Here is a 27,609-nt window from a genome sequence, read left to right as displayed (position 1 = left end):
ACAGGCATTTTTTATGGCGGCCTTTTTAGCCAGTGTTGAAAAGTACGTTACTTTCGCTGTGGTGGTTGGAAAATAGATTCGATTAATTGTTTATTACACTTGATAAATTTCCACGAGGCAGGCTGCTCGTTATTTACTTTTATTTATTGAAGCAAAGCAGAAATGGTATCGCAGGAACAGATCAAAGCAATTGGAGGTGTACTGAACAATAAGGAACGCCCGCTTAAGGAGCGTTTCCGTGCACTGTTCACATTGAAAAACATCGGTGGCGGGGCAGCAATTGAGGCAATCAGCAAAGCATTTGATGATGATTCCGCACTGCTAAAACACGAATTGGCCTACTGTTTGGGACAGATGCAGGACATTCAAGCCGTGGAAATACTCAGCAAAGTGCTGCAGGACACCACCCAAGAGCCCATGGTGCGTCATGAGGCTGCTGAAGCATTGGGCGCCATTGGCCAACCTGAGGTTTTGCCAATACTCGAGAAATACAAGGAGGATTCAGTTGTCGAAGTTGCTGAGACTTGCGCCATAGCACTGGATCGTGTGCGCTGGCTGCAGACCGGTCAACAGGTGGACGATAAGAATCCATACGCATCTGTGGACCCATCACCGCCAACTGCTGGCACAACGAGCGTGGAAGAGCTAAAGGCCATATATTTGGATGTCAAACAGAGTCTATTCGAACGCTATCGCGCCATGTTTAGTTTGCGTAATCTGCGCACCGAGGCGAGCGTTCTGGCCCTGGCCGAAGGACTCAAGGATAAGTCGGCGTTGTTCCGGCACGAGGTTGCTTTTGTCCTGGGTCAGCTACAGGAACCATGCAGCATACCGTATTTGCAGGAGAACCTGAAAGATCGCCTCGAGAACGAAATGGTGCGTCACGAGTGTGCCGAAGCACTGGGCGCTATTGCCACCGAGGAGTGCATACAGATATTGAACCGTTATGCAGATGATGATAAACGTGTCGTCAAGGAAAGCTGCGTTATTGCTCTGGACATGTGCGAGTACGAGAACAGCCCAGAGTTTCAGTATGCCGATGGTCTGACCAAGCTGGATGGAACTAAGTGATCCTAGTTAGAGGAAATTATTCGTTTTTGTATATAAAATTTGTAAGTTAATATTGTATTTGTATTATTGTTGGAATGCAATGCGCTGACATCTAATCAGTGCATTGTTAAGATAAACTATTGCAGAACGTGACAGTCGACGCGTTATACCGCATGATGAAGTCATTTGACTTTCTGAGAAAACACATTGGGATTTTTATTTGCATATATTAGATGTGAAGTTCAGTAAAAACAGGCTATTAAATGATTTTTTTTTTTCGCATATCGTAATAAAAATAAGTGGTTACGTTTAAAGAGAAACGGATTTTTGATTTTCTCCAAGTGTGACCATTCAAATTATAATATCTATCGATTGCGTCTAGTCGAAAATACCTAACGCCGCCCAATTCCGAGCTCGGGCGCCACTTAAAAACAGTGCTGGTAAACCGTACCAGTGCAACCAGGGCTGTCATTAAAAATGATGTGTGTTGGTAAATATGCTTCGTTTTGGTACATTTGTACCTATTGTGACAATCGTAGTTGCGTGTAGGAACTGCGTGCAAATGATAATTCTCTTAAAAATAATTTATTAAAAGCATAAAATGCAGCATACAAACGCATTTAAAGTGCCACAAAGGAAATGTGATAGCCACATTAAAGATAACACCAATTGAAAACGTGAAAATGCACATGGAAAAAACGTGTGGTCAGCAACTTTGCTGCGACTGCAGCAGCGGAAAATAAATTACATACTCACATAACACACACACCGCAGCATATGCATACATAATATCAAATATTAAATTCTAGGATTAAAATGTGCAACGAAAGCAGTCAACCAGCAAGCCTTTAATGTTTACAACCTAAAGCTTGGCCAAATCAAATGTAAAAACGCAATTTCCACAAAGGAAAATTTATATGTGCCAAAATAAAAACAGAAATTCTCCAACCACCGCGCGTGTGTCTAGTTACGTATACATTTTGTGTTGTAAACAAGTTACAGCGATAACGCAATAACAATGTCCAAATACGAATACAAGTTGTTTTATCTTGTGGCGCAGCTTATTCTAGGTATGTATTGAGCATAGTTTGTTCATGTGTTTGTGCGTCTGTGTATATATTTAGTATTTCTGTGTGTATGTTTTTTTTCTTCTCGTTTGTACGTTACGGCTTGCTGTCGATATTATTTACATCCCCTATACCCTTGCCCCCTGTTACGCCTGATTGAATAGCTTGGCGCGTGCTTTGTAGTTGTTCTTAGTGCGATTTTCTGTTGTTTTCAACAACACATGTGCGTATATGTGTGTATGTTGCATGCAATGATTTCTTTGAATGGATGACGTTGCATTAGAAACTTGTTGTTTGTGCGTTCGCGTGGGTGCAAATCTGTAGTCTTACTCTCTGGCTCTAGTCCGTTTTCTCTCCCGCTGTTGTTTCTTTATTTTCAACAAGCGCCACTTTAAACTCATCCCCTTTCAATCTGCATAATGTGCATGCTTATGTATCTACTTTACTATAAAGCATGCCCGCACGCTCACATGCATACTTACATATGCACATACAGATCCGATTACCCATGCACAGTGGGGCTGAGCATATTTAATTGATGCTAATTTGCAAATGTTAATGAATATGCTGAAACTGAAGGTTTTGCCGGGGAGATAATATTAACATACATATTTAAAGTTATACTGCTGTTAAATATTCTTTGCCAAATTTATGTTCTCAGTAAACCAATACTAAAAAGAGGGAAATCACATTTATTGATCTTTATATGCTTTAAAGATAAATTTAATTGAGAGTAATTTGGTTGATTGAGGTCATTTTGATTGATTGTTATATTATGTACATAAAGTTGGATTGTTCGGAAATAAGGAAGGAGAATTGTCCAGTAATTAGTAAAACTTGTATTTTGAAGAACTATTATAATTCTGGTTTTGAAAACTTAAAAAAATACCATATTGAGCTAACCTTTAGAAATCGAATTATTTGAAGTATAATATTGTATTTAAAAAATACGAATTGAATACGAATTGAACCACTGTGCCGTTATGGTATCCACTCACACGTGGATTTGCGCGCGAATTGCGCTCAGATACATGCATACATTTAGCCCCAACACAGCGACAGACACTGAGCAGCAGTTGCAGTTGCAGTTGCAATGGGGTTAAAGGGCCTACTCAAAGGCTCTGGTGGCCAGCGGAGCTAATTTTGTATGGCCCTCTGCACGAATTGGGGTTGCGTAGCGTTTGCTGTGTTCCGTGGAAAGTTTTGCTTGTGGCTTTCAATGGCAACGCTCATTGAGGACTCCCCGCTTCAGCAAAGCCCTAGCCCGTTGGGGCTTGGATTGGAATTGGGGTCGTTGGTCCACAGGTCGTAGATACGTGATATGTTTACAAAGGCAGCCGGTCGCGCCCATTTTACCAACTTATTTTCTAGAACTCTAGAATGCAAACCATTTTAATATATCACTGACTTCTGTCGTCTCGCTCTCTTTTGACAGGCTGCCAGATGCTGCTACTGGCCAGTGGCGCTATCCTGCCCGAGGGGCACAACATTAACTGCGAGCACTATGACGAAAAGGATTGCAATACGCCCAATGATTGCGGCATCACCATCGAGCGCTGCCAAGTGGAGGCAGACAAGTTTCCCAGCTGCTACGTCTTGTGGAGCGCCGACGATCTGACGGGTATGTGCCTCTTGCATCATTTACCCAACAATTTGCAACAATTTTGGTTTATATTTTTGTTTGTTTTTATTTTTATTTGCTGCAGGCATCGAGAAAATCAAAATGAAGGGCTGTTTCACGGACATGCATGAGTGCAATCAGACCGCGTGCATTACCAGCACCCAGCCGAGACAGGGTAACATACATTTCTGCTGTTGCAAGGGCTCGATGTGCAACACGCAGCACAAATGGATACCGCCCACCACGGAGGCAACAACACAAGGTGCGACTGAATTAAATTTTCTCTTAAATATATTTTATTTCATTTTATATTTTGTGTTATTCTATGTTTACCCCAATTTTTGGCATTCCATACGTTGCCATGTTTCGGTTGCGTCTTTTAAATGCGGGGGCGGCCAGGCCACCGCAGCCCCAAAACAACGCGACCCTTGCAACGCTATTTCGTGTTAACGAACTCTCCGTGTGATACGGCGGAGTTGCCTCTCAGTAGCCTCACTAGCTGCCGCGTGTGTTGCAATTTCCCAGTGCCCCGCCTCAAATTTTCTAGCGCCCTCTGCGCACGTTCTTGTTGCCGTTTTGTGTATTTTTTGTATTGGGGGTGGCCTTCCATTTGCTTAGGCATGTATCTTTTATGCCCTGCACTTTGTTGTTTTGTTTTTGTTTTCTCTTTTTTATGCCTAGCTCCCTTTTATCTCAGCATACAAAATTTTATATACGACGAGCATAAAGAGATGCCAAATTGGGGGCGAACTTTCGTTTTTTCGTTTTTCGTTTTGTGCTGACAGTCAAGCCTGTGCCAACTACAGGTGCCACTTGAGATGTTGTTCACCTGTGGCAAGCATTTAAACAGCACCCCATTACATATATATATGTACTAGCGGGTATAACCCGGCCTTGCCCGTGGCACGTATGTTATAAAATCAATGTTCGCAAAAAAATTTGAAATGATTTTGAAACTGATCGGACGGTAAACAAATAAATTTTATACAAACGTTTTCCGCCAATTTACCACTGTTGCGAGTGGAATTTCCCAAATCGCTGAAAGTGGCATTCATTACATTCTTATGTAGAGCTTTGAAAATAGGTTTTAAGCAAATCGGACACATTTTAAAACTTTGCACAAAAAAGCTTTGAGTCGCATTCCACCCGAAAAAGTTTGGATTCTGCGAAAAGTGTGAAACACGTCTCAAATGATTTTTCTTATAGACCTCTGCAAATGAATTTGAGCGCGAAACGTCACCCACCAAATCTTTGACCTCCATTTCCACCAAGGAGGAACGTATTTTTCGAAAAGTGTGAAACACCCCTTAAATGAATTTGAACAAAAATCTTTGAAAATAAGTTTGGGGCCGATCGGATGGTAAACAAAAAACTTTCATACAACCGTTTTCCGCCAATTTACCACTGTTGCGGGTGGAATTTTTCAAATCGTCGAAATACGTATTCATTAAGTTCTTATTGCGAGCTTTGAAAATAAGTTTGAAGCAAATCGGACACAACTTAAAACTTCGCACAAAAAATCTTTAAATCGCATTCCCCACGAAGAAGTTTGAATTCTGCGAAAAGTGTGAAACACGTCTCAAATGATTTTTCTAATAGATCTCAGGAAATGAATTTGAGTGCGAAACGTCACCCACCAAATCTTTGACCGCCATTTCCACCAAGGAGGAATGGATTTTTCAAAAAGTGTGAAACACCCCTCAAATAAATTTAAACATAGATATTTAAACATGAATTTGGGGCCGATCGGATGGTAAACAAAAAACTTTCATACAACCTTTTTCCGCCAATTTACCACTGTTGCGGGTGGAATTTTCCAAATCGCTGAAATACGTACTTATTAAGTTCTTTTGAAGAGCTTTAAAAATAAGTTTGAAGCAAATCGGACACAACTTAAAACGCCCCCCAAAAAATCTTTAAATCGCATTCCCCCCCAAGAAGTTTGAATTCTGCGAAAAAGTGAGAAACACGTCTCAAATGATTTTTCATATAGATCACTGGAAATGAATTTGAGCGCGAAACGTCACCCACCAAATCTTTGACCTCCATTTCCACCAAGGAGGAATGGGTTTTCCGAAAAGTGCGAAACACCCCTCAAATGAATTTGAACAAAGATCTTTGAAAATAAGTTTGGGGCCGATCGGATGGTAAACAAAAAAGTTACATACAAACGTTTTTCGCGATTTTTCCACACTTGCGAGTGGAATTTCCCGAAACCCCGTCTTAACGTGCACCTACATCACATAAGGTAGCTACAGTGAAAATTTCAGCTTCCTAGCTCTTACGGTTTGGGCTGTGCGTTCATCACCAATCAGTCAGTCAGTCAGTCAGTCAGTCAGTCAGTCAGTCAGTCAGTCAGTCAGTCAGTCAGGACAAACAGTTTTATATATAGAGATATATATATATATATATATATATATATAGCTTATGCATCAGCAAAAGGCGAAACAAATCTGTTTGCAGGAAATGTGAATAAAATAAGATATTTGAATATTTGCATAAAAGAAAAACAATCCTTATTATATATTGATTCTAACATTATTTGCAGTGCCCAAAGAGAAGACACAGGACAACAATAATATGACCTTTTATATTATTTGCTCTTCGGCATTTGCCGTCCTGGTGGTCTTACCAATATTTGTCTACGCATTTTATCGACGCCTCAAGCAGGTCCACTTCAATGAGATACCCAAGGTAGGGCACAGCTGCTTAGCTAAGTTTTGCTGAAACCATTTAGTTAACTTCACGTTTAATTTAAGCACGAGGCGGAAATCACAAATGCGTCACCGCTGCTCAGCAACCGTCCCATACAATTGCTGGAGCAGAAGGCAAGCGGCCGATTTGGCGATGTCTGGCAGGCCAAGCTGCATGGCCAGGATGTGGCAGTGAAAATCTTTCGCATGCAGGAGAAGGAGTCGTGGACTACAGAGAATGAGATTTATAAACTGCCTCGCATGCGGCATCCAAACATTTTAGAGTTTCTGGGCGTGGAGAAGCACTTGGATAAGCCCGAGTATTGGCTAATATCCACATATCAGCATAATGGCTCTCTATGCGACTATCTAAAGTCCCATACGATTACTTGGGTCGAATTGTGCCGCATTGCCGAGTCCATGGCATGTGGGCTGGCGCATTTACACGAGGAGATACTGGGCAGCAAAACGGATGGCTTAAAACCATCCATAGCGCATCGCGACTTTAAATCGAAGAATGTGCTTCTTAAGGCCGATCTGACAGCCTGCATAGCTGACTTTGGGTTGGCCATGATCTTTCAGCCGGGCAAGCCGTGCGGCGATACTCATGGCCAGGTGGGCACTCGTCGCTATATGGCGCCCGAGGTGCTCGAGGGTGCAATCAATTTCAATCGCGATGCCTTTTTGCGCATCGATGTCTATGCTTGTGGATTGGTATTGTGGGAGATGGTCTCGCGCTGCGATGTCGTGGGGCCCGTGGGCGAGTATCAGCTGCCCTTCGAGGCGGAACTCGGGCAGCGCCCCACACTTGATGAAGTGCAGGAAAGCGTCGTGATGAAGAAATTGCGTCCACATTTGCTCAGCACCTGGCGTGCCCATTTGGTAAGATAATATTAATATATTTCATGAATAATTTGTACATTTAAAACCCTTTTTTTTCGGATTTGCAGGGCCTCAGCATATTTTGCGACACCATGGAGGAGTGTTGGGATCACGATGCCGAGGCACGTCTCAGCTCATCCTGTGTGATGGAGCGCTTTGCGCAACTCAACAAATATCCGACCACACAGTTGCTCATCAAGAACCACACCAACATTGAGGATGCAAAGGAGACAACGAATTGCTTATAGAAGCGGTACTAAATCACAGTCAACGTCCGTAGGCTGTGATTCGAGAACCCCGAACGTCGCGTCTTCATTTTTAATTTTTATATTCAACAATTTAGTTTTACATAAGTATTGTGCATAGGCAGCTTTTATGTACACATACACTTGAGCGAGCTGCCATTTATACATAGATACACACAAGCACCCGGCGCCCGCCCCCCTTAGACATTAGCTTAGTTTAAGTTAAACAGAACAAAACGCGTTACTGGTGGGCTACCCTAGAGATTATTTGGGATTTTTGAAATGTATCTTCAGCCTGGGCAATTTTGAAAATGCAAAATTCTCTAGACGCACATTGCATGCATTACGTTTGTAGCTCATCTCACATTGACTTCATCGACTGATACCTATATACACATACGTAAATATAATTGTTTTTGTTTTTAGTTTGTCTAATTATTGCCCAGAATTTTAATTTTCTTGTAAACCTGTAAGCTGTTGAATTCTTTGCCAAGCCCAGCCATTGTGGTTGCTGTACTTTTCATTTAAGCCTAGACAAAACGTTTAGATACCTAACAGTTAAGTTTAAAGTTAAAAGCTATTTTCATTTTAATTCTGTACACATATCGTTTATTTTTGGTACATTTTATTTGATTGTGCTTTAATGTTGTATTTTAAATAAATACTTTACACATTTTTTATAAGATTCAATATGAAATGTATCTACTTATTTTCATTCATTTGCTTTTTGTTTTATTGATGTTGTGCCAATGTATTCGTACGACCCTATACCTATACCTATACGCACTAGTAAATACAAACATGTTATAGCATACACAAGTATATATATACACAAACACACACACACACTTACATACGTTTATTCATATGTATTTCTACTGAACAGTACAAGAAACACCTGAAGTTTTCAAATGAAAGTTTCTTTTTAATGAATATTATAACTAAGCGCATATACGATATACCCTACGATACACATACGCAAAAAAAAAACACGAAGACTTAGCAGACTTCCAAAGCACACATGACTCGTAAAGCTGCGGCATTTAGGGTTAATTCAAATGAAAGACATACTAACTGTAGGTATGTTATATGTTGTTAATTCCACAAAATCCGTGTACATATTGCATGTCTGGGACATAATAAGATTTAATGGTAAGCATATATATCTACGATCTAATTGGATTAACAGTTCACGATAATGGATAAAAAACAGTTGAATCGAAAAGTTAAGGAATCAAAACATATTTAACATTGTAATTTTGTTTGTGTACGATATAAAATATATGTATATGTAGGTTTAAGAAATGTATGCAAATATTCGAGAAACAGACACATATTAATTACCTACAAACATAGTTTCTTTATAGTTTGCTATATACTGAAACTTTGATTCAATGCTGCATTATATCAATCAAACATATACATACATACGGTATTTGAATGATCTGAAAGTAAGAAAAAAACAAAAACAGAAACAAGTACGTGCAATTTACGATACAAACAAAGCTTTATTACCTGATTTTATTCTGAGCAACTTACATAACTTAATATGCAACATGATAAGAGAAATAATTTTGTTATGCCTAATTTTTCTAATTTTTTTTTTCTACATTTATTTTAACGGTGCTGAAAATACATAGAAACAATAATTTTCAAGTGGTTGGATCACATAAGTATTATTGAAAGCAAATGCAAACAGTATTCAAATCGAGAATGCAATCAAAACAATTTATTGTTCATCACAGTATTTTGTTACATATCAGATGGCAATGGATAGGCATGGAAGTAATATGCATACATACATATTTGGGCACTCAAATAGTTGAAATACATAGATACAATTTTGAAACTTATTGTATTATCGAATTTCAAAGCAACTCTTTTGATACAGTTATACAAACAGTCCAACTGGCATTCACATAACCATAATACTGGCTGACCAGTACAGTGAAAATAGAACATTGATTATCACGAATCATTCAAGAAAAAATCATCATAGGTGTTTTAAAAACAAACAATGGAAAGTAATAAAAATAAAGGTTTTACAAAAAAAAAATAATAAAATCGAAAATGAACGTACGAAAATGAATGTACTTACAGTACATTATTCGAATGCAAGTCTTGTTAACAAATAATGTATACTAATATAAAAAGTTCTTTGATAATAATGGATTTAAAATAAATGCTTATCAAGCGTTTAAAATAATATGTTTGTATACTAATATAAAACGTTCTTTGATAATAATGGATTTAAAATAAATGCTTATCAAGCGTTTAAAATAATATGTTTGTACCTCGTTTAGTATTCTCATTATTTTTTGATATTTTCTTACGATACAATCAACATCGAACCGTTAGTTAGAAAATGTATTTTTTTTAATAAAAAACAATTTTTCGATCCAGTTATATATACATATGTGCGACTTCCAAGCTGCAAGTGCAGCAGAGAGCGAGCAGTGTGAATCGCAGGCAGAAAATTCATATGCTCACTGCGTTCACGCCATTGGTTAGAACACACTTTCGATCCCGTTATCTAAGTTGAGTATCCAGCCGAAAGCGCTCAAACCAGTAACGTGCACTATGGTTGGTGTGAGCGGGAGCAGGAGATTTTAAATTTGTGTGCTCTTATATGTTTATGTATTAGTGCGAATGCCGGCTTAGCGTAGACGCACTTCTAATGAGCAATTTAGTTTGTGTGCGTCTGTGCTATTGATCGGTTGTCTCGTGCGCACGTGTACATTAAATGTCGTTTCTAATAATGTTAAATTAATAACATAAATAATATTAATCGCGATTATTTCCAGCTGTGTATGTTTGTAAACTGCAATATATGAACCATAAACCCGTTCGTCGGCCTTAAAGGTATAACAATCGGGAAAATAGGCTTCGTTTTAAATATACTTGGTGTCGAACTTTTCACTAAAAACAACAACTTTTGGCGCGCATTTCATACACAGCCAGAGAGAAAGAGAGTGAGAGAGAACCAGACAGTTATAAGAAAAGCAACGATGCAAATGCATATATATATATTTACCCATCGTAATTTTGTTACTCTATTTAGAGGGTATTATAGTTTTGTTAATAAATGTGAATGTGTATTCAAAAGTTTTTTGGTCATGACGATGAGCTAATTTGATATAGCGAGGAGTTTCGTCCGTTTGTCTATATGTATGTATATTCTAACAAGTCGCTCAAGTTTCTTGATGAAACTTAAAATAGGTCCCTCATTTTGTTGCGGGCTGTACATATGTCGGATTCAGCCGTATCTGACCACTATAACATATAGCTGTCGTGGGAATAATCTGTTGTAAATTGAGTTTTGTATGAGATATCTTTACCATATGTTAGAGCTTCAAGTTTTATTATGCTCTTAAATAATGATCAAAAACTTATCAGCATCTGGTAATATCATATACATTTATAGCTGTCATCGATTTTTTGAATGAAAACATTTCTAAATATTTAAATATACTGTTTATCTTGCTCTGCATATTTTACTCTGTTTCCATTTAAAATTAGTTTTGAAAGGTGGGCTTAAAATCTTGGGAGCTAAATCTTCAAGATATCTGGAATATATAAATATTTAGTAAATAAAACGCTAAAATTTTTGGCCTGCTGTCTTTATTACAACTTTGAATGATACAATCCGTTATACGTAGAATACATTTCGAATATAATATGATTACATAAAGTTGAACTTGAACCGATTTAAAAACACCAATAAATTGCTATAAATATTAAGGGTATACAGAGGGTTCAATCTTTTCAAATCTCTTTCTATAAACGTAGCTATATGGTATATAATCGTATATGTATTTGTCGCATTTGTGTCTTCGTCATTTAGTTAAGCTCATGGAGCGGGCATTATGAGATACATATATATAGGCTTATGTACATACATATTTTGGAAAATGTAGATCGCAATATATATTTACGTATACTGAAACAAAGAAAATCGGAATAAATTACGAGAATCTTAATGCTTTATGCATTATTATTTAAAAATAAGAATTATTTATGGTATTCGTTTAATATAGTTTATGACTTTGGACCATTTCAGTTGTAGTACTATTTGCCTCCATCCATATTATCAGACTTATCCAAACCGTTTTCCGTTTCCTAATTAAATACTAAGTATATTATAAATTGTTTGGAAAAAAGTCGCACTCTATAAAACGCTAAACGTGTAAAGTTATCCAACAATATTCCAAGTCCTGTGCGTTTTGCATGGGTGTGTCTTATTAAAATAGATTCTGTTATACAATTCGTTATGTATGTGTATATATGTGTGTATATATGTATATGTATTAATAATAATATATAATATATAAGTATATTCATTATTATTGGAGCGTAGATTATACTCAGTTACATACACAATATAAATATGACTACAATAAGTACTTATTAAGTTTGTACGATATGTTTGTCTAGGGAATTGGGTTTTTTTTTGGGAAAAAGAACTAGTTCGCAGCTAAAGTTTTGCATTTGGAATTATATAGTATTTGTTGTATGCTGTTTGGGACGGTTTCTAGGTTCATAAAGCGAATGCACTAGTGGAAACTAGTTACTTATTTTCGGGCAAAGGAAGTGTAAACATTTAACTCATTGAGTACGAGTACAAGTACAAGAATATATGTAGTTACGTATATAGCACACACATATATATAGTATATGCATATATAAATCGCGGATGAGCGTAGCGCCTCAATAGGGCTCATCCTTATTGGCCGATACGCCGCACTTGGAGCGCAATATGGCGGCCAGCCGCTGGGTCAGCGGCTCTGTGGGTGATTCCGAATCGCTGCACGAGGCGGATGGCACCTTGTTTCCTGAAATATATATATATATATATGTATATATATTGAAATGATCTATTGGTAAGGCAATCGAATTTATGGTTTTGGCAGCGCTTACCGTTGCTCACATCTAAATCTGTTGCGCTCGTTTCCTTGTTGCCAAATTGCAAATTGACTGGTACAATGTCGTCCTCCTCCTCCAGCAGGAGGCTGGAATATGAGTGAGTGGTGTTGTCGCTGCGACCGCCACCTCCGCTCGAGGAATTGCGCGATGAGCCCGAGTCGTTGTGGGAGTGTGAATGGGATGTGTGCGCAGCCAGGCTGTCTACAGCGGCCGGGTCCTGTTGCTCGTCAATGGGCAAATCGTAATCGTCAGCGCTGCTGCTGCTCTCCTCTTCGACATCTACATTATCAATGTCATCCTCATCGTCTACATCCTCATCCTCATCCTCATCCACATCTACGTCCACGTCATCATCATCATCATTATCCTCCTCATCGGAGCAATTGTTGTGACTGCTGCTGTTGCTGCGGCTGCTAACGCTATCCTCGCGCTCCTCGGGCGCCTCCAGATCTAATGCCAGCTCGGGTGATGAGGATTTATTGTAATTCTCGTCGCTGTCGCTCGATGCGGCCACTGCAGGATAATTGATTAATTAACTCGAGCCCGAGCTTACAAATGATATATAATGTGGACTCACAGCGCAGCTTTTCCAATATGAGTGGATAGAACTCCTTGGCCGTTGCATTGTTTGGTTCGTATTGCAGAACTGGAAATGAAAATGAGTCGTTTATATGTAGCAGGACAGGTTGGAGTATCTTGAAGATACTCACTCAATTTGCAGTATTTCAAAGCCTTCTTGTAGTCCTTGAGCATGACGGCAGACAGAAACTGCAATCGAGCATAACAAAATAGAGCATCAAATTGCGGCAAAACCCTTTAGATATCTGTCTATATATAGTTGTATGCAATGTTATCAGGCCAACAATGGCCCGGCCCATTGGCCCACATTGGATACAACGGCAAAAGTTGGCTGGGCTTAAAAGTTAAATGCGCTCGAAAACAATTTAGTGGCCATCAATAAGCTGGCGCACAATAGAAACTTTCAATAATCCTCTTGAAAGGATTTTTAAATTAAATTTCGCTCTCAGCGCTGCAATTTGCATTTGAATACATATCCTCTTACCTCGGCGAGAAATTCTGTGGGTGCTGATATGCTCTCGTCGGCATCTGTGTACTCGGACAGGCTCTGGCTGAGGTCCTCGCTGGAGGCGGATGTGGGCAGCGTGGCGGCTGCTGCGGCAGCTGCAACAGCCGCGGCGCCATTCATAATATTTATATTATTTGCCGTGTTCATGGCTGTTGTTGTGGCAGCCACATTATCCATGTGGCAGCTGCTGGTTGCATACACGCCATTGCCATTCGACTTGTCCATGTTCAGCGGCTGCAAATGCTTTTAGCATTAACTAAATCGAAAAGCTATATGATGTGTTTACCCACATTTGACATGATTCTATCTGATCCTTGGCACAGTTTCTAATCTTTCTTTAGCATTTAGTCTAAGCAACTGGCTCTTGCATCATCTGTGGATTGTCTGCAAATAAAGTTTAAAAGTAGAACTAAAAATCTATGCGGCATTTTATCGACACACGCTTAATGCAACTGAATCGACGAGAAAACGATTCGATGACTATCGCTAATTGGATAACATTTCCGTTGACCTTACAGAACTTAACAAGCTCTGCTTGAAGCAAGCACAAAAAAACTAACAAGAACACGTTAGAAAAGTTCAACAAAAAGCGAAAAATTCAAAATGCCAAATGCTAATTTCGCAGCCACTAGATAAATGCAGCTCGACCCTTTATCCAACAGCACATATATATGTGTGTATATATTTATGGGAATGCATGTAGTGTGTATGTGCATATACCCCATTCACTGCTAACATTCACTTTCGGCTCAAAGGCACCGCAGAGACCACAGACGAGGCCACGCAGATATATATATTGGGAAAGTCTGCGGTGAAAAGCGAAATCCAAGTGTGAGGGCAAGGCAGCGGTAATGCAGGGGAGAGGGAAGGAGGAGGGTGTGGGTGTGTGGGCTGCCGAAGTATCCAACTAGTTGAACAGAGCGAACATGGTGCAACACGCAAATATATTTATACCCTGTACATAAATAACATAGGGTATTTTGGATTTGAATATTTGGGTAAAAATAGCTAGGAAATTGTTTTTATTGGGGAAAGTAAATGCTTATAGGAATAATTTATATGCTGTACGCAATTTGCTTTTAAGTACACTTATTAAACAAATTATTTATATTTCTTCAAGTCAAGCTTTAAGGATCGTATAGATATTTATAAATGTCCCCTCTTACCAATTCATATCAATTCCTACAAATAGATAATTATAATAAAATTATATATTTATTAAAAAACAAAATATAGTATACGTATATTTAAATATATGTATATAACATAATAAAAAAGATAAATAAATCGGAAAATCAAATTAAAAAAAATGTTGCTGGCTTGGTTTGCGGATCGAACCAATTTCCTTACTTCGTGAACCTGGATTTGCACATCCTTAAAACCATGTTTTAGTTCAAATATTGGTCATATATATACGAAAAATATGATACAACTAAAATTTTTATATATTAAATGCTCTACTGCAAATATTGCAATATGTTTTCATGTAGAAAATGCGCGTAAAATTGTTATTTGTATAAATTTTGATTAGGTAAACGCAATGACTGGAGCCTAAGTTACTTACGATTTGGTCTAATGTAATCTTAAAAGTTTGTCAATTTGAACAAATAGCTATAAAATGAAAGATATTTGATTTGTATATACCTTTCCAAAAGCTGCATGTCAAATTTTGTGACTCCAGCTCTCAAAAACCTTAGTTCTCTTGGAAACAATTTAAATATCGATATTTATCGATTGCTTGGAAATTGGCAGGTAATCGATAATTTGAATTAAATTCTTAATGCGCGGGTCCTACGTTTAAAATTTCAAGTCTCTATCTCTTGTAGGTTCAGAGATACTTGCGTTCATACATAGAGACAAACGAAAAAAACGGACGGACGGACAGACAGACGGACCTGGCTAGATCGACTCGGCTATGGATACTGATCAAAAATATATATATATTTTATGGAGTCGGAGATGCTTCCTTCTGCCTGTTACATGCATATGCACAAAACATTATGCCATTTTTAGGGTATACAAATAAATTTCAATTTTCCTAGCATAAATTCACATAATAATTATTTACAGGGTATATCATAGTCGAGTACGTGTAAATAGTGCGGTTGCTTTCTTGCTGTCATGTTATTTTCATTGGTAACTAGTGTGAAATGGAAATGCAAGAAATTGTTTACGTTTTTGGGGCTTAATTGGCGCTCGACATGCGGCGTTTGCATGAAACGCCCGCAGTTATGCTACAAATATTTGTTGTTTATGCAGCCTGCGCATTCTGCATTTAAGTGTGTGTGTGTGTGTGTGTGTTGCGTGTGTTTGTTTCATTCAATAATTGAAAGTTGTGTATGGAATTTACTCAGAGACTGACATTGGCTTCTTTGGTGCCGAGACGCCAGTCCTGCCGGTCTTTGGCGCACACTGTCAAGGACTTTCATATGATTTACAGCACGACAAACCTTTGATTTACTTTATTGCTCTCGGCCGCAGTGCAGGGTTTTATATGCATGAATATATATGTATTATGTCCAAATTGATGGCACATTCATTTGGCTGTCTTTCTGTCTACCTACCTGTCTCATAACTCACATCGTTATATTCCTCGCTGTCAACTGTTTTACTGCTCGCCGTCCGTCCAAATTACACTTAATTACATGTCGTCCTGGCGAATGTATTGAATTCTAATTGCCTTCAGTCTGCTGCAGAGTCGATGTCGGTTTTCGTTTGTGTCAGCTACAGTCTCGGCAAACAGCACGTCACTCACTCAATTGTCTGCGATTTGTTTGTTTGCCTGTCGGTTGATCCTTTCCATACTCCGAATCCATGGCAAATGCGAAAAGAGGGGAGATTGGTTTTGTGCTAATGCATGCAAAAGGCAGAAGGAGGCATCCCTGAACCTATATACTATATATGTATTCTTATTTCGCCAGATGAGCTGAGTCGATCTGGCCCTGTCTGGCTGTCTGTCCGTCTGTTTAAGCCCGTCGATCTCTGCCTTTCTCAATATCTCTTCTCTTTTTCAATAAAATCGATAAATATCGATTTTGAGACATGGATTTTTAAACATTACTCGAAAATTATAAGAGCTATATACATAAAACTTGGTATAGCATATAGAGATTGCAAATATTTCACTCTTGAGGTATACCTCCCCCCTTCCCTACAGAATAAAAAAAACTGATTTTTAAAAGTAAAACCTTGAACTTTGGTATACATACACATTTTTAACTCATATTATTTGCCTATAATTTTCATAATCATCTCAGACTATAAGCCCCAAAGTAAATCAATAATGCATTTCCCAAACACAGAGCTGAGAAGGGGAAATAGGTAGCATAGCCGCATCGTACAGCTCTCTTCAGGGTATCTACTAGTCGGCACTCCTGACTAAACCACTTTCATTCGATTTTGTAGTATTTGTTGCTGTTGTTCCTTTGGCATTTTCAAATGTCAGACGCGTCTGGCCCGCCGGCTTGGCCGTGACTGTCATGCAACTGCTTTTGGCTATATTTGCGAGTGTCTCCAAAAGTTTATTTATCTGCCGTCGGGCATTTTATTTGTTGGGCTTACTTTGCCAACTAATCCAATCTTTGTTAGATGTTAGATGTGCAAAACATGTTGCATTTAGATTAAAAGTGCAAGTTTCTTAAGGGTAAATCTCAATATAGAAATTTTTGTTTATAATCTAGAATGTTTCTGGTTTTATTTATGGATTATTTATTTTATGACTCTCCTTTTTCTGAGTAAAGACTTCAAATTCATTTTCAATTTAAAAATATTTCAATATAAATTTTTAACCGATACACATACATATTGATTACGAAACTTTGTTCGTAAAACCCACTATTTTCCGTTCAGGATATTCTGAAAAGTGTGCAACGCGTCTCTAGTGAATTTTCACAAAGATCTTTGAAAGAAAATGTCAAGCCAATAGGAGAGAAAAGAAACGTTTCCACTTATTTTTCACACTTGCGGGTGGAATTAACCAAAGGCCCGTCTTAGCGGGCACCTATATTACATGAGGTTGTTACTGTACTTCTTACTGTTTGGGCTAAGTATTGATTGTCAATCAGTCAATCAATCAATTAGGAGAAACCGTTTCTTACATTTTGTTATTTATAGAAAGTATATCAAGAAGAGAAAATAATTTGAATATTCTACCCACAATTTTTGCTGGGCATGAAGTTCTAGAAATTATGAATATTTGCTTTAATATCTCAAGACACTTCTATCGAAGTTAGATTAACAAGCAATTGCATTTAGCTGACAGCTGTTGCCAGTCCCACGCAAACAATTGCAATATGAAGCAAGTGCTTCAGACCGGCCATGCGGCGGGGCATGCAACGTGGAAGCGAAACAGTTGCGTGTGACGCAGCAAAGTGACTTGCATAATTAATATGCCTGACGGCAAATTGGACTTCTAATGTTTGCAGTGGCCAGGACACTCAAATTGATGAATTATTGCACAAGCCTTTTGAATGCAAACGAGTTTAAAGCCAGCCAACCATGAAGTTGAATCTGCACTGTGTCTGTGTGTGTGTGTGTGTGTGTGTGTGTGTGTTTGTGTCGGGGTCACATGTCGGTCACAGCGCAGCTACAGGAAAACAAAACTAAAACGGAAAACGGCCACGACTTGTTGGGGTCCTGCTGTAAACGAATAATTTACTCGTAGGCTACACAAAAAAAAACGGACTGAAAAACCCTTTGGCGACGACATTGTCGCGACGTTGTGAATATGTTTGCCAAATCGTTGCGTTTTGGCCAAAACAAAATACTGGGGCGTGGCATAAGCATAGCTCTTGCCAAATGTCCGTTCAAATAACCTGAAACATTCTCAGTTCATTAGACAAAAAAGCACATTACAATTATAGTTACTTTTAATTGGCACGCCCCGCAGCCTAAATGTGCCCGTGTGTCACCTGAGCCCACCTGCCACCTGCCAACTGCCAACTATATAGAAGTGCTCTTTGCTATATGTATCGGTTATTTACTTTTTGTTTTGTACTGTTTGCGTCCTGCCAACTGTAAATGTCTCATGGTATTATTCAATAAAAACGAATTTATGATGTTCATCAAAGCGACTTTGGTAGCTATTATGACATTTCCCGTTTGTGCTTCTCCAATTACATTGGGCTATTGGCTATTGGCTCGGTTGGTCGTTATAACAGCGTCCAAATTGCATGATTATAATGATCACATTACATATTTGGCATTATTGCCGTAGCATTTGCTGCATTTTGAGTTTGCGCCAAGCGGCGGCCATTACCAACTGGCACTCGGAAAAGTATGCTACGTTTTTGGTTAAACTACTTAAAAACTATTCTATACGATTTTAAGTTTTTTACGTGCCCTCTACTTAAAGCTTTAACGTAGAACTTTAAGTTCTCATAAAGTTTTGTACGCCTGCTTGTATATTCTTGAAGTAAGTTATTTTCCATACAATGGAAAATGTTTTTTTCGAATAACTCTAGTGTGTTTTAGTCTGAACTTTTTGTTTTTCTTAGTGCTTAAACATGGCACGCAAATTCATGTTTATACTAAACCAAAAGTTTTGGCTCTAAAAATTAAATTTTTAAACAATTAATTTTAATTATTATATAAATTAGTTTTAAATAGTACGCAATCAGTTAAGAAAAAAGTTAAGAAATCTTAATCTGTATATTTAAGTCGGAAAATTTCAAACTAAATCTCTTTAATAAATAAATATAAATATATATTAAGGTTATATAAAATCGATATTTATCGATGTAAAAGTAAAATAGAATTTGATCTTCGTATGATACGAGAACGTATATATTTGGCTATTTATTAGAATATATATATGTATATGCTAAACATAAACTCGATATGTATTGAAAAAACAGAGCTTCATCCTCAAATGATCCAAATGATCTTTTTTTCGGGTCAGAATTACTTTCTTCTACCTGTTACACAGAAGAACCAAAACAATATACCCTTTGAATCTATTTTTAATGGGTTCGAGGTATAATTTAGCCTGATGCCCGAACGCTCAACCTCCTTCGTTCTAGCTGTAATCTGTGGAAATTTTAACATTCTTCATATTTGAGGCCACTTTAAACAGCCATTCACAATCGATATCTAAGCCATAGGTGCGGCTGTGGTTTAGCAATCCAGTGAAGCGGCAAATGCGCAATTATGGGGCGGCATTCCTTTGACATGCTTACATGGCGTATGCGCAATATTGCAAGTTCTAAGCAGTCTCTATGCACGTTTATGTTTTCCGTTTATTTTTTTGTTCGATTCAGGAAAAATGCAATATGCTAAAAGTAGAAAAGGGCCAAACAATGCAACCGAATAGAATTGTACGCATTGTAAGCACATTTTGCATTGTGCGCTGTTTATATACATATTTCCATATTATGTGCAGTATATGGCACATGTCCTTTATATAGAAATGCGTGTGTGCGTGTGCGTTGACTTGGTGCATTTCTACAAGCACGTAGTCGCTGACTGACGGCGGGCGAGTCGCTCAAGTGGTAATTAAAATTATAATACCAACTGTGTGGCAGCTTCTAAGGCACTTGCCCCCTGACACAGAAAGAAAAGCGTGCATTGTGGCCAAAGCATCTCTTCGCTTTGTGCTGTAAATGAATGCATTTGTATTAGTGTTGCATAGAATTTATACAATATATGCCATATATACTGCGTGTGGGTGTGTCTGGGTGTGCGTGTGTGTGCGTGTGTGTGTGCACGCGCTAGGTGCTTGTTTGTGTCTTGTTGTTTCTTGCGCCACTTGAGGTAGTTACAAGTATCGCAAAAATAACAAGCAAAACCCCAACAAAACTAAACAAACCTTTTTTTTTTTAATACATTGCAAAGAACAGCCAAGCTTGCTATTTAAATTATATTCAATTCTCCTAACTATTTAGTATATTTAACTTTAACTTTTCAAATATTTATATATAATATATTTAATTTAATTCAAAATTCAAAAAATAATTTAAATAAGTAATAAATTGGGATAATAATAGTAATATGTGGGACTTATATACAATAAGAATATGTTGAAAATTAAACAAATATGTCTCTAGGTCTAAAAGTCTCTGAATATGATAAATATGATATAAATAGGATATGCATCGATTAATAGGTTCTTCAAGTTAACAATTCATTCCGCTTTCGGGCTCTTGTAGACCTTTTATGAATTTTGTCACATTTCTAACCTAGCTCAGTTTTAAGCCAAACCAGCTCTATACGCAAATTTTACATATTCAATAAACCAAAACTTAAACCGGCTAAATTGCATAATAAACAGCCAAATTCCGGCGTAATCGGAACCATAATTTTGTGAATAATTAAAAATTTTAATAAATATAACACTTAAAGAGCATTATTCAATTTGAAAGCGGAGAAATTGTAACCAAAACCAAAACCAAAACCTTAAGCTTAAATGTTTGTTGCAGCCATGATCCAAACTGGCACTCTCAATACCCAGGGGATCTACATGTAGCATTAACCTAGAAACATTATTCGATCTGACGTTGCAGGTCTCCAAATTGTAAGCTATGCATGCATATGTGATTTACTATAAACTCACTGTAGTGTACTTAATGCACATTTTTATAAACCTTAAGCTTAAGTTTGAGCTTAAGCTGCAAAATGTTCACAACATTTAAACACCTCCCATTTGGGCGAGGACCAAGTTGAAAGAGGCTGCTCCATTCACCCCATTAACGTTTAGTGCATCATTAAAAATGCTATGCTCGGTAGAAACTTTGAAGTGGTTGCATTTTCACATGGCAACATTTCAAATTTAACTTTAGCCACACGCGGCACAGCCTCAACTTAATTGAAAGGCAAATAAATGCTGGCCGACAGTGGGTAATGGGGGGAATGGGGGGAATGGAAAATGAGAAATTAATGCGACTGCCTGGTCACGGACTCAGTGTAAAATCTAACATAAATTTTACGAGTTTGCTGACAACGTTGCCTACCTTCAATTATTTACGAGCGGTGGCTGTTCCAAGCGTTCCTCAGGCTCTCAGGTTGTTGCAGTTCAGTTCAGTGCTTCAGTTGCTTCTTAGTAGACTTTTTGGCTGCCTTTGGGTATTACGGAGTTCCCTCGTCTAATTAGCGCCGAACCAATTGTAAATATTTAATCCGAGTGGAATAATTTCAATATATTGTTTTTGCTTTGGGTACTACGCAGTTGAGATGCCGTAAAAGATTTTTGCTTATGTTTTTGTTTTCACACGAGAGTGCAGCAGCACTTAGGGGCCACCGAGGATGCGCCAAAGTCCTTCTATTATCAAATTGTTTTACTCTGCACGCTTTTTCTTTACCTTTTTGTTTTTATTAAATTATTTCAGTTTTGTTCAAGTGGTTTTCTCTTATTCTTTCAACACAAGCTTAATGTTTGTTTAGGCGTAAGTTGTGAATTTTGTATGGAGAGAAAATGTTGTGGCGCACTTTTGCGTCGCATTTACGCTTAATTAACAGAGTCGACTGAAGGAAATGTCCTTTTTATACACACTTGTTCGCTTTAGCCTGGCCAAATGCAAAAAGCTTTTGTCGCTCACCGTGCCAAGCGCTTTTGCTGCTCTCTCTTTCTCTCTCTCAGCTCACAGGCGCTCTCTCTCATAGTTGAGAGCTTTGCCGTTTGTTTTGACTTTCGGCATTGACGAAAGCTTTTTGTATTGTGCTGAGCACAGGGTGTTTATGGTTAGCAAGACACAACGTGAAAATGTACATCCAAATCAGCTGCATCAAGGACTTTATTATTTTCCTTTAATAACTAAGTTTGGTTAAATTCATTTTAATTTTTAACTTCATTTCCATATTCAATGTTTAGGTCGAAACACGCTGTGCAAAAGCTCAGTTTAAAACAAAAATAAGAGCTTACCGCGTGCTTTTCTCCCAGCCTCTCACGCTCACACACTCTCTTTGAGGTTTGCGCTCGTTAAAGTAATTCACACAGCACACGCACGCTCACACGCACACGCACCCACACTCGTACTTTAAAAAACCGACAAAAACTACAGCCCATTAACAGCTGTGTGTGGGAGTTGGGCGGGAATGAACCGGATATTGGGGGCGGAGCTGGTTGCATCGAAGCCATATTCGCATCCATGCAGCATGTAGACCAAATGTAAAATGGCGGCTTAGCTCTTCGCGTACTCAGCTGGGAAAAATACTATGCCGCGTACGCAATAATTGTGACCTCCAGAGCAGGGCGAGCGAGTGTGAATGTGAATTAAGAATTACAGGCTTTGTTCAAGCTTGGCTGGGCTTGTAACAGTGTGCGTGTGTATGTGTGAGGAGCTAAAATAAAAATGTATATGAAAAGTAGTAGAATTCCCTTTAAAATTTGGCGTTTCTGAAAATGTTAGCATACTTCTGAGCGTCACGTGTTAGTTATAAATAGTTGGCTTTATGATTACAGCTTCTTACTACAGAGAATGTAAAAGATTCTTGTATGGAGAAGCATTAATAAGGTATTTTTATTAACGCTTACCTTAAATACAATAATTTTTAATGAAAATTGAGGAGTGCAAAATTATAAAAATAAAATATTTTACACATATAAATATAAAGCTTTTATAAATCTTTTTATATTCTAAATTATTGAAGAGAACAATCCATGACCATAATAACATTACGCCTGGAAATTAAGTAAAGTTGTGGGACTTTAAAATGTAGAATATTTACAGAAATTTCGGACTTTAATTATTCAGGAATACATTATCCAAAGCGTGGAGCAAGCGTGCATATGTGTATTAGCATATATTTTTGTATATATGTATATATATATATACAAGAAAGTAGATGAATTTTCGTAAAGATACATCAGCGCCAGGTCAAGGGTATCTCCAAGTCGGGCAAACTTAGTTGTTCTAGTGTGTTGCTCTTACCGTCGAAATTTACGTTGGCAGTTGCAATCCCCTTTTGCATGTAGTGCGGGCTTCCGCATGATTTCCTGTTTGCTCCAAACAGACCCGTGACCCCAACAGCTACCCGGCTCAGTACGTGTACCGAGGTGCAATGAGAGTCGTTTGCATTGCTTAAAGAATTCAATTTATTGCATTTAACTTTGTGCGAAAAATATGTGTTTTTCATGCTCAGCTGCATGCTAGGCTTAATACAAATGGGGGGGAGTACTTAGATCTAGAATTACAAACATGCAATTCGTTGGTTCGAGACCCGGCCTAAGACTATCTGATATGTTATTTTGGTTGCTTGCAATCGTTTCAAAATAATGTACATTTCAAAGATCGAGAACGATAGCTAAAGATAATACAATATGTTGCTGCATGTATATTAAAAAAAGTTACATACTTAGTTAGTGAGTTAAATGTAGTCGAGAAATATTTTATAATATGTTTTGCGGCTGATTACAACCGTTTGTTTAACTAGTTTATACTCATTCCAGCAATATCGAATTTATATATGCACTTAAGCTTAGGCTAGATATATATATATCATATGAAAACTTATGCAGCTACGAGAAATACACGAAACAAGGCCTAGCAGTTCATGTAGTTGGGCGCCTCGTTGGATTGTTCCTTGACCGGAACTTCCGGGGTTGTCGCCTCCTCCGTTGGGCTGCCCACATTTTGATAGACCTCAGCCTGCACCTCGATGCTGCCCACCTGCGGACAGGCAACCTGTTTGGGCTTGAACGAGCTGCAGCCGCTGCTGGAGTGGCTCTTGGTGAGTTTGCCATAGATGATGTTGGGTCGCTCGTTCAGCTTGATGGGCTGCAGGGTGACACCGTTTTGGTAGTGCTGCGTATCCTGTTCCTTTGCCTCCATAATGGTGTTTAGATAGCTGCTGCTCTGCGATGTGGACAGCGGCTGGCTGCCATTGCAGTAGACGGGTATATTCGATGGAAACATCTGATAGTGATCGGAGCCAGTGGGACTGGTGGGCGTGTGTAGGCGCTGGCAGCTGGACATTGGTGAGGGGAACACAATCTGATGCCGTTCATCGCCTGGCGTTGACACCGGCGTAAAAACTGGACGCGGCGGCGGCGGCACCAAATAGTTATCCATCAGCGAACCGGGCGTGCCCAGGCGGCAGCCAAACTGACGACGCTCCTCATGATCTGAATGTGTGCCAGAGTCGCCCAGCGAGGCGCCACTGCAGTTGCTGCCCGTGCTGAGACGGCCCGAGGAGGAGCTCGAGCTGGAAACGCTCTGCAGACTCAGCGAGCTAATGGGACGCGCCGAAGACTTGAGGCTGCAGTTGGTCGCAATAGAGCTCTTCGTCTCGTCCAGCAGACTGTCCGCACAGCTGCTCTGCTTCTCGACGGCGGCATGTGGCTTCTGTCTGGAGAAGAGCTTCTTGATGCGCTCAAAGGGCGTCTCGCGTTTTAGCTGTGACCTGACATGCTCATGTATGCGCTCGTATTCGCGACGCAGCTGATCGATCTGCTCCTGCTTCTCGCGGAAGCTTTGCTGTACATCATTACGATGCTTCCACTTCTCGACGAGCAGCTCCACATCATGTATGGACAGCACATTGTTCTTGAAATCGTGCATAATCTCGGCCAGCTCGTCGTCGGCATTGGCCCGCGTGCTGCTGGAGGCATCGCTCGCGCTGCGCTTCAATGTGCCATAGCTGTTATTGGTCTGAGGCAGTCGCGTTGTGGAGCGACTCAGGCGCAGCGGTTCCTCCACCGGCCGATTGGAGGGCTGGAACAGATAGTTGCCATCATCGGGCACAACGGGCGGCACTGGTATGTTGGAGGGCTGCATCACGTAATCGTTGCCGGCCATTGCCTGGTTCTCCAGCAGCTGTGAGCATTCCTGGCTGAACTTATCTGTGGTCTGATAGTTGGCTGCTCCATCTACCACATCCTCGGATTTGTTTTGCTCTTTGGATTGATAGTATGGCGGTTCGTTGATGCGCAGCTCGTTGGTGGTTTGCTCGGGTCCAGTTGCCGGCTCCAGCACTTTGCTGGACTCCAGATGCTTCTCTGTGGCGCAGCTCTCTAGATTCTCATCCTCGGTCTCCACGCTGATGTAGTTGAGATTCGATATGGCCATTGTCTCAGTTTTGGTGCGCACCTCCGGCGTATTCTCGCGCTCCGAGCCGCTGGACATTTCCATATACTCTGCCGTGGGCAGCTGCTTGGGTGGTTTGCTTCTGGGCGACGATGGCAGTGCTCCGATGACCACCTGGGCGCCCTTGCTGCCACACGGCTTGGTCTGGGCACCCGGGCTGCTGGCGCCGCTGCTGGCATTGTCCACGCCCTTGAAGTAGTGATAGACCATTGTGAGATTGTGAAACTCCGAGAAACTGATCAGATTCTGGGCCAGCTTATGGTGACCCTCCTGCTCGGCCAGCTCAGCGGGCGTGCGGCCAGCGCAGTTGCGCACACCGCAGGCCGTGTCGCCGCCGGGACACTCCATGAGCTGCAGGCAGAGCCGATTGAGGCCCCAGCGTGCGGCGAAGTGCAACAGTGTTGGATACTCCTCGGGACTGGACTCGAGGCGTGTGAAAAAGTGCGGCTGGCGCTCGCTGGGTCCGTTGAGCAGATGGAAATTGGGCGGCATATTGCGCTGGAAGCACTGCAGCAAATGTTGATCCAATGCATCGCGCTCCAGAGGACCCACGCCCAGGGCATGGCACATGAACTCAATGGGCGAGTCCTCGACGCGCAGCAGCTGCTCCAATTCACGCAGGCGACTCTCGCATTTGATGGGACGTGCGCCGAGGCTCTTGTTGTTCTTCTCGATGCGTATTTCAATCATGGTGGATATCTCCATGCAGGATTCGGGTATGGCGAACTGGACAGTGTAAGGATTGCGGCACTTGAAATTCCGTACCTCAAGCAGCTCGCCCGACTTCTCCACGAGCAGCTTAAGCGTGTCGTTCGGCTTCAGCGGCTCGGACAGTATGGCCAACACTTTATTTTGGCCCTGCTTGACCTTCTTGGGCAGCACGGTAAAGCCCTCCGAGCAGCTGGACATGCTGCGCGAGATGCTGCTGTTGTTGCTATTGCTGCTATCCTGACAGGGCGGACGCTGGCACAGCGCCCGGCCCAATATATCGGTGGCTATGCCCAAAATGTGACTGATCTGCGCCTGATCGTTGTCCCGCACCACGCAGCGACGCCATTTATAATAGTTGGGCAGCGCCGTCTTGTGCATCTCCTTGACCTTATCTTCGCCCACATCCAGCAATATGGCCAGCACCTTCTCCACGCGTATTATCGATGTCAGCTGCGCCATCAGGAAACTGTGTGGCAGTGCCAACAGGGCTGGGCACAGAATGACAATTTGCAGCGCCGTATTTTGATATTTTTGAGCGATCTCCTCGCTGAAGGGGCCATCATCAATTTTTATGTGCAGAAAACTGAGGAAGGAAAGGGGAAAGAAAGTTAGAGTTAGATTTGCTTTCTATGTGAATATTACAATAATAAAACAGATTTATTAGTGCTAGAGAGAACACAGATTTTCTAGAACCTTTTCGATAATTGTATGACCTGACTTATTTTATTAATTTCTTTTTATGAATCTATATATTATGAAAATACTTCTGCATTCACTTTATATATTTAATTCATTACTTTATCATTTTATGAGGCATTTTTTATATTACTATACATTCTGTTTAGTATCAAAAGAGTTTTTACTCTTAGGTCGCTTCTAACCTAACTTTTTAATTTTGGCCAGTTTTCATAGCGGAACGATGGAATGAAACAGTGGCAAAAGTCGCTAAATAATGTGAAAAGCCCAAAGGCTTTTTACACTAGATAACAAAGTGTTCTAAATATGAACAAAAAAAATAACGAACAACAAAAATTAACAACAATTTGTTATTATAAAGAAGTAAAAATAGGTTTTTTGAACTAATAAAACGATGAAAGAGTAGGTAATTGATATTGGCGACTGTTTTAGATCGATTTTCTAAGATATTGTATATGAAAAGAGAATTAAAAAACCTACGAACTAATATGATCTTAAAGCTTTTAAAAATTGCTTCAAGGCAATTACGAATATTTTAGTAAGGTTTTCTAATTTATTATATATGGTCTAGTTATTCTAGATCTATGAAATAATATTAATCAAAAATGAATGAAAAC

General features: G+C 39.6%; 4 protein-coding genes across 8 annotated transcripts in view; 2 read left to right on the top strand and 2 right to left on the bottom strand.

Moving 5' to 3' along the window:
• The first annotated feature begins 84 nt into the window (after positions 1-84).
• nero (deoxyhypusine hydroxylase nero) lies at positions 85-1,253 on the top strand. Of its 2 annotated transcripts, none has more exons than XM_064694967.1 (2): positions 85-1,112; positions 1,207-1,253. In XM_064694967.1, the coding sequence occupies exon 1, from the start codon at positions 163-165 to the stop codon at positions 1,069-1,071; it is 909 nt and encodes a 302-aa protein (XP_064551037.1). In that variant the 5' UTR covers positions 85-162; the 3' UTR covers positions 1,072-1,112; positions 1,207-1,253. The 2 variants fall into 2 exon arrangements, with proteins under 2 accessions (XP_064551037.1, XP_064551036.1); XM_064694966.1 differs by having other exon boundaries at positions 1,197-1,253.
• A 313-nt stretch (positions 1,254-1,566) lies between these two features.
• put (punt) lies at positions 1,567-8,277 on the top strand. The gene is made up of 6 exons (XM_064694962.1): positions 1,567-2,120; positions 3,553-3,738; positions 3,824-4,000; positions 6,287-6,432; positions 6,498-7,313; positions 7,382-8,277. Exons 1-6 carry the CDS (start codon positions 2,069-2,071, stop codon positions 7,559-7,561), a joined length of 1,557 nt encoding a protein of 518 aa, XP_064551032.1. The 5' UTR covers positions 1,567-2,068; the 3' UTR covers positions 7,562-8,277.
• Positions 8,278-11,162: 2,885 nt separating this feature from the next.
• LOC135436902 (germ cell nuclear acidic protein) lies at positions 11,163-22,027 on the bottom strand. The gene is made up of 7 exons (XM_064694669.1): positions 21,515-22,027; positions 13,859-13,952; positions 13,545-13,802; positions 13,192-13,249; positions 13,059-13,127; positions 12,476-12,994; positions 11,163-12,390 (listed from the first exon to the last, which is right to left on the bottom strand). The coding sequence occupies exons 2-7, from the start codon at positions 13,865-13,867 to the stop codon at positions 12,266-12,268; spliced, it is 1,038 nt and encodes a 345-aa protein (XP_064550739.1). The 5' UTR covers positions 13,868-13,952; positions 21,515-22,027; the 3' UTR covers positions 11,163-12,265.
• A 1,550-nt stretch (positions 22,028-23,577) lies between these two features.
• stumps (DBB domain-containing protein stumps) overlaps positions 23,578-27,609 on the bottom strand; it is a 44,262-nt gene continuing 40,230 nt past the window's right edge. For all 4 annotated transcript variants that reach the window (XM_064693773.1, XM_064693772.1, XM_064693776.1 and 1 more), the window contains one exon: positions 23,578-26,879. In XM_064693773.1, the coding sequence (XP_064549843.1) occupies positions 24,044-26,879 (2,836 nt within the window). In that variant the 3' untranslated portion in view covers positions 23,578-24,043. The remainder of the gene's footprint in view (positions 26,880-27,609) is intronic.

The sequence above is a fragment of the Drosophila montana genome, unplaced genomic scaffold (genome assembly GCF_035044405.1).
Source record: "Drosophila montana isolate Dmon_TW-CO22-7 unplaced genomic scaffold, ASM3504440v1 contig_3733_1, whole genome shotgun sequence".
Taxonomy (NCBI): Eukaryota; Metazoa; Arthropoda; class Insecta; order Diptera; family Drosophilidae; genus Drosophila; species Drosophila montana.
The sequence above is the reverse complement of the archived record's forward strand: the minus strand, read 5'-3'. Positions and strand labels throughout refer to the sequence as shown.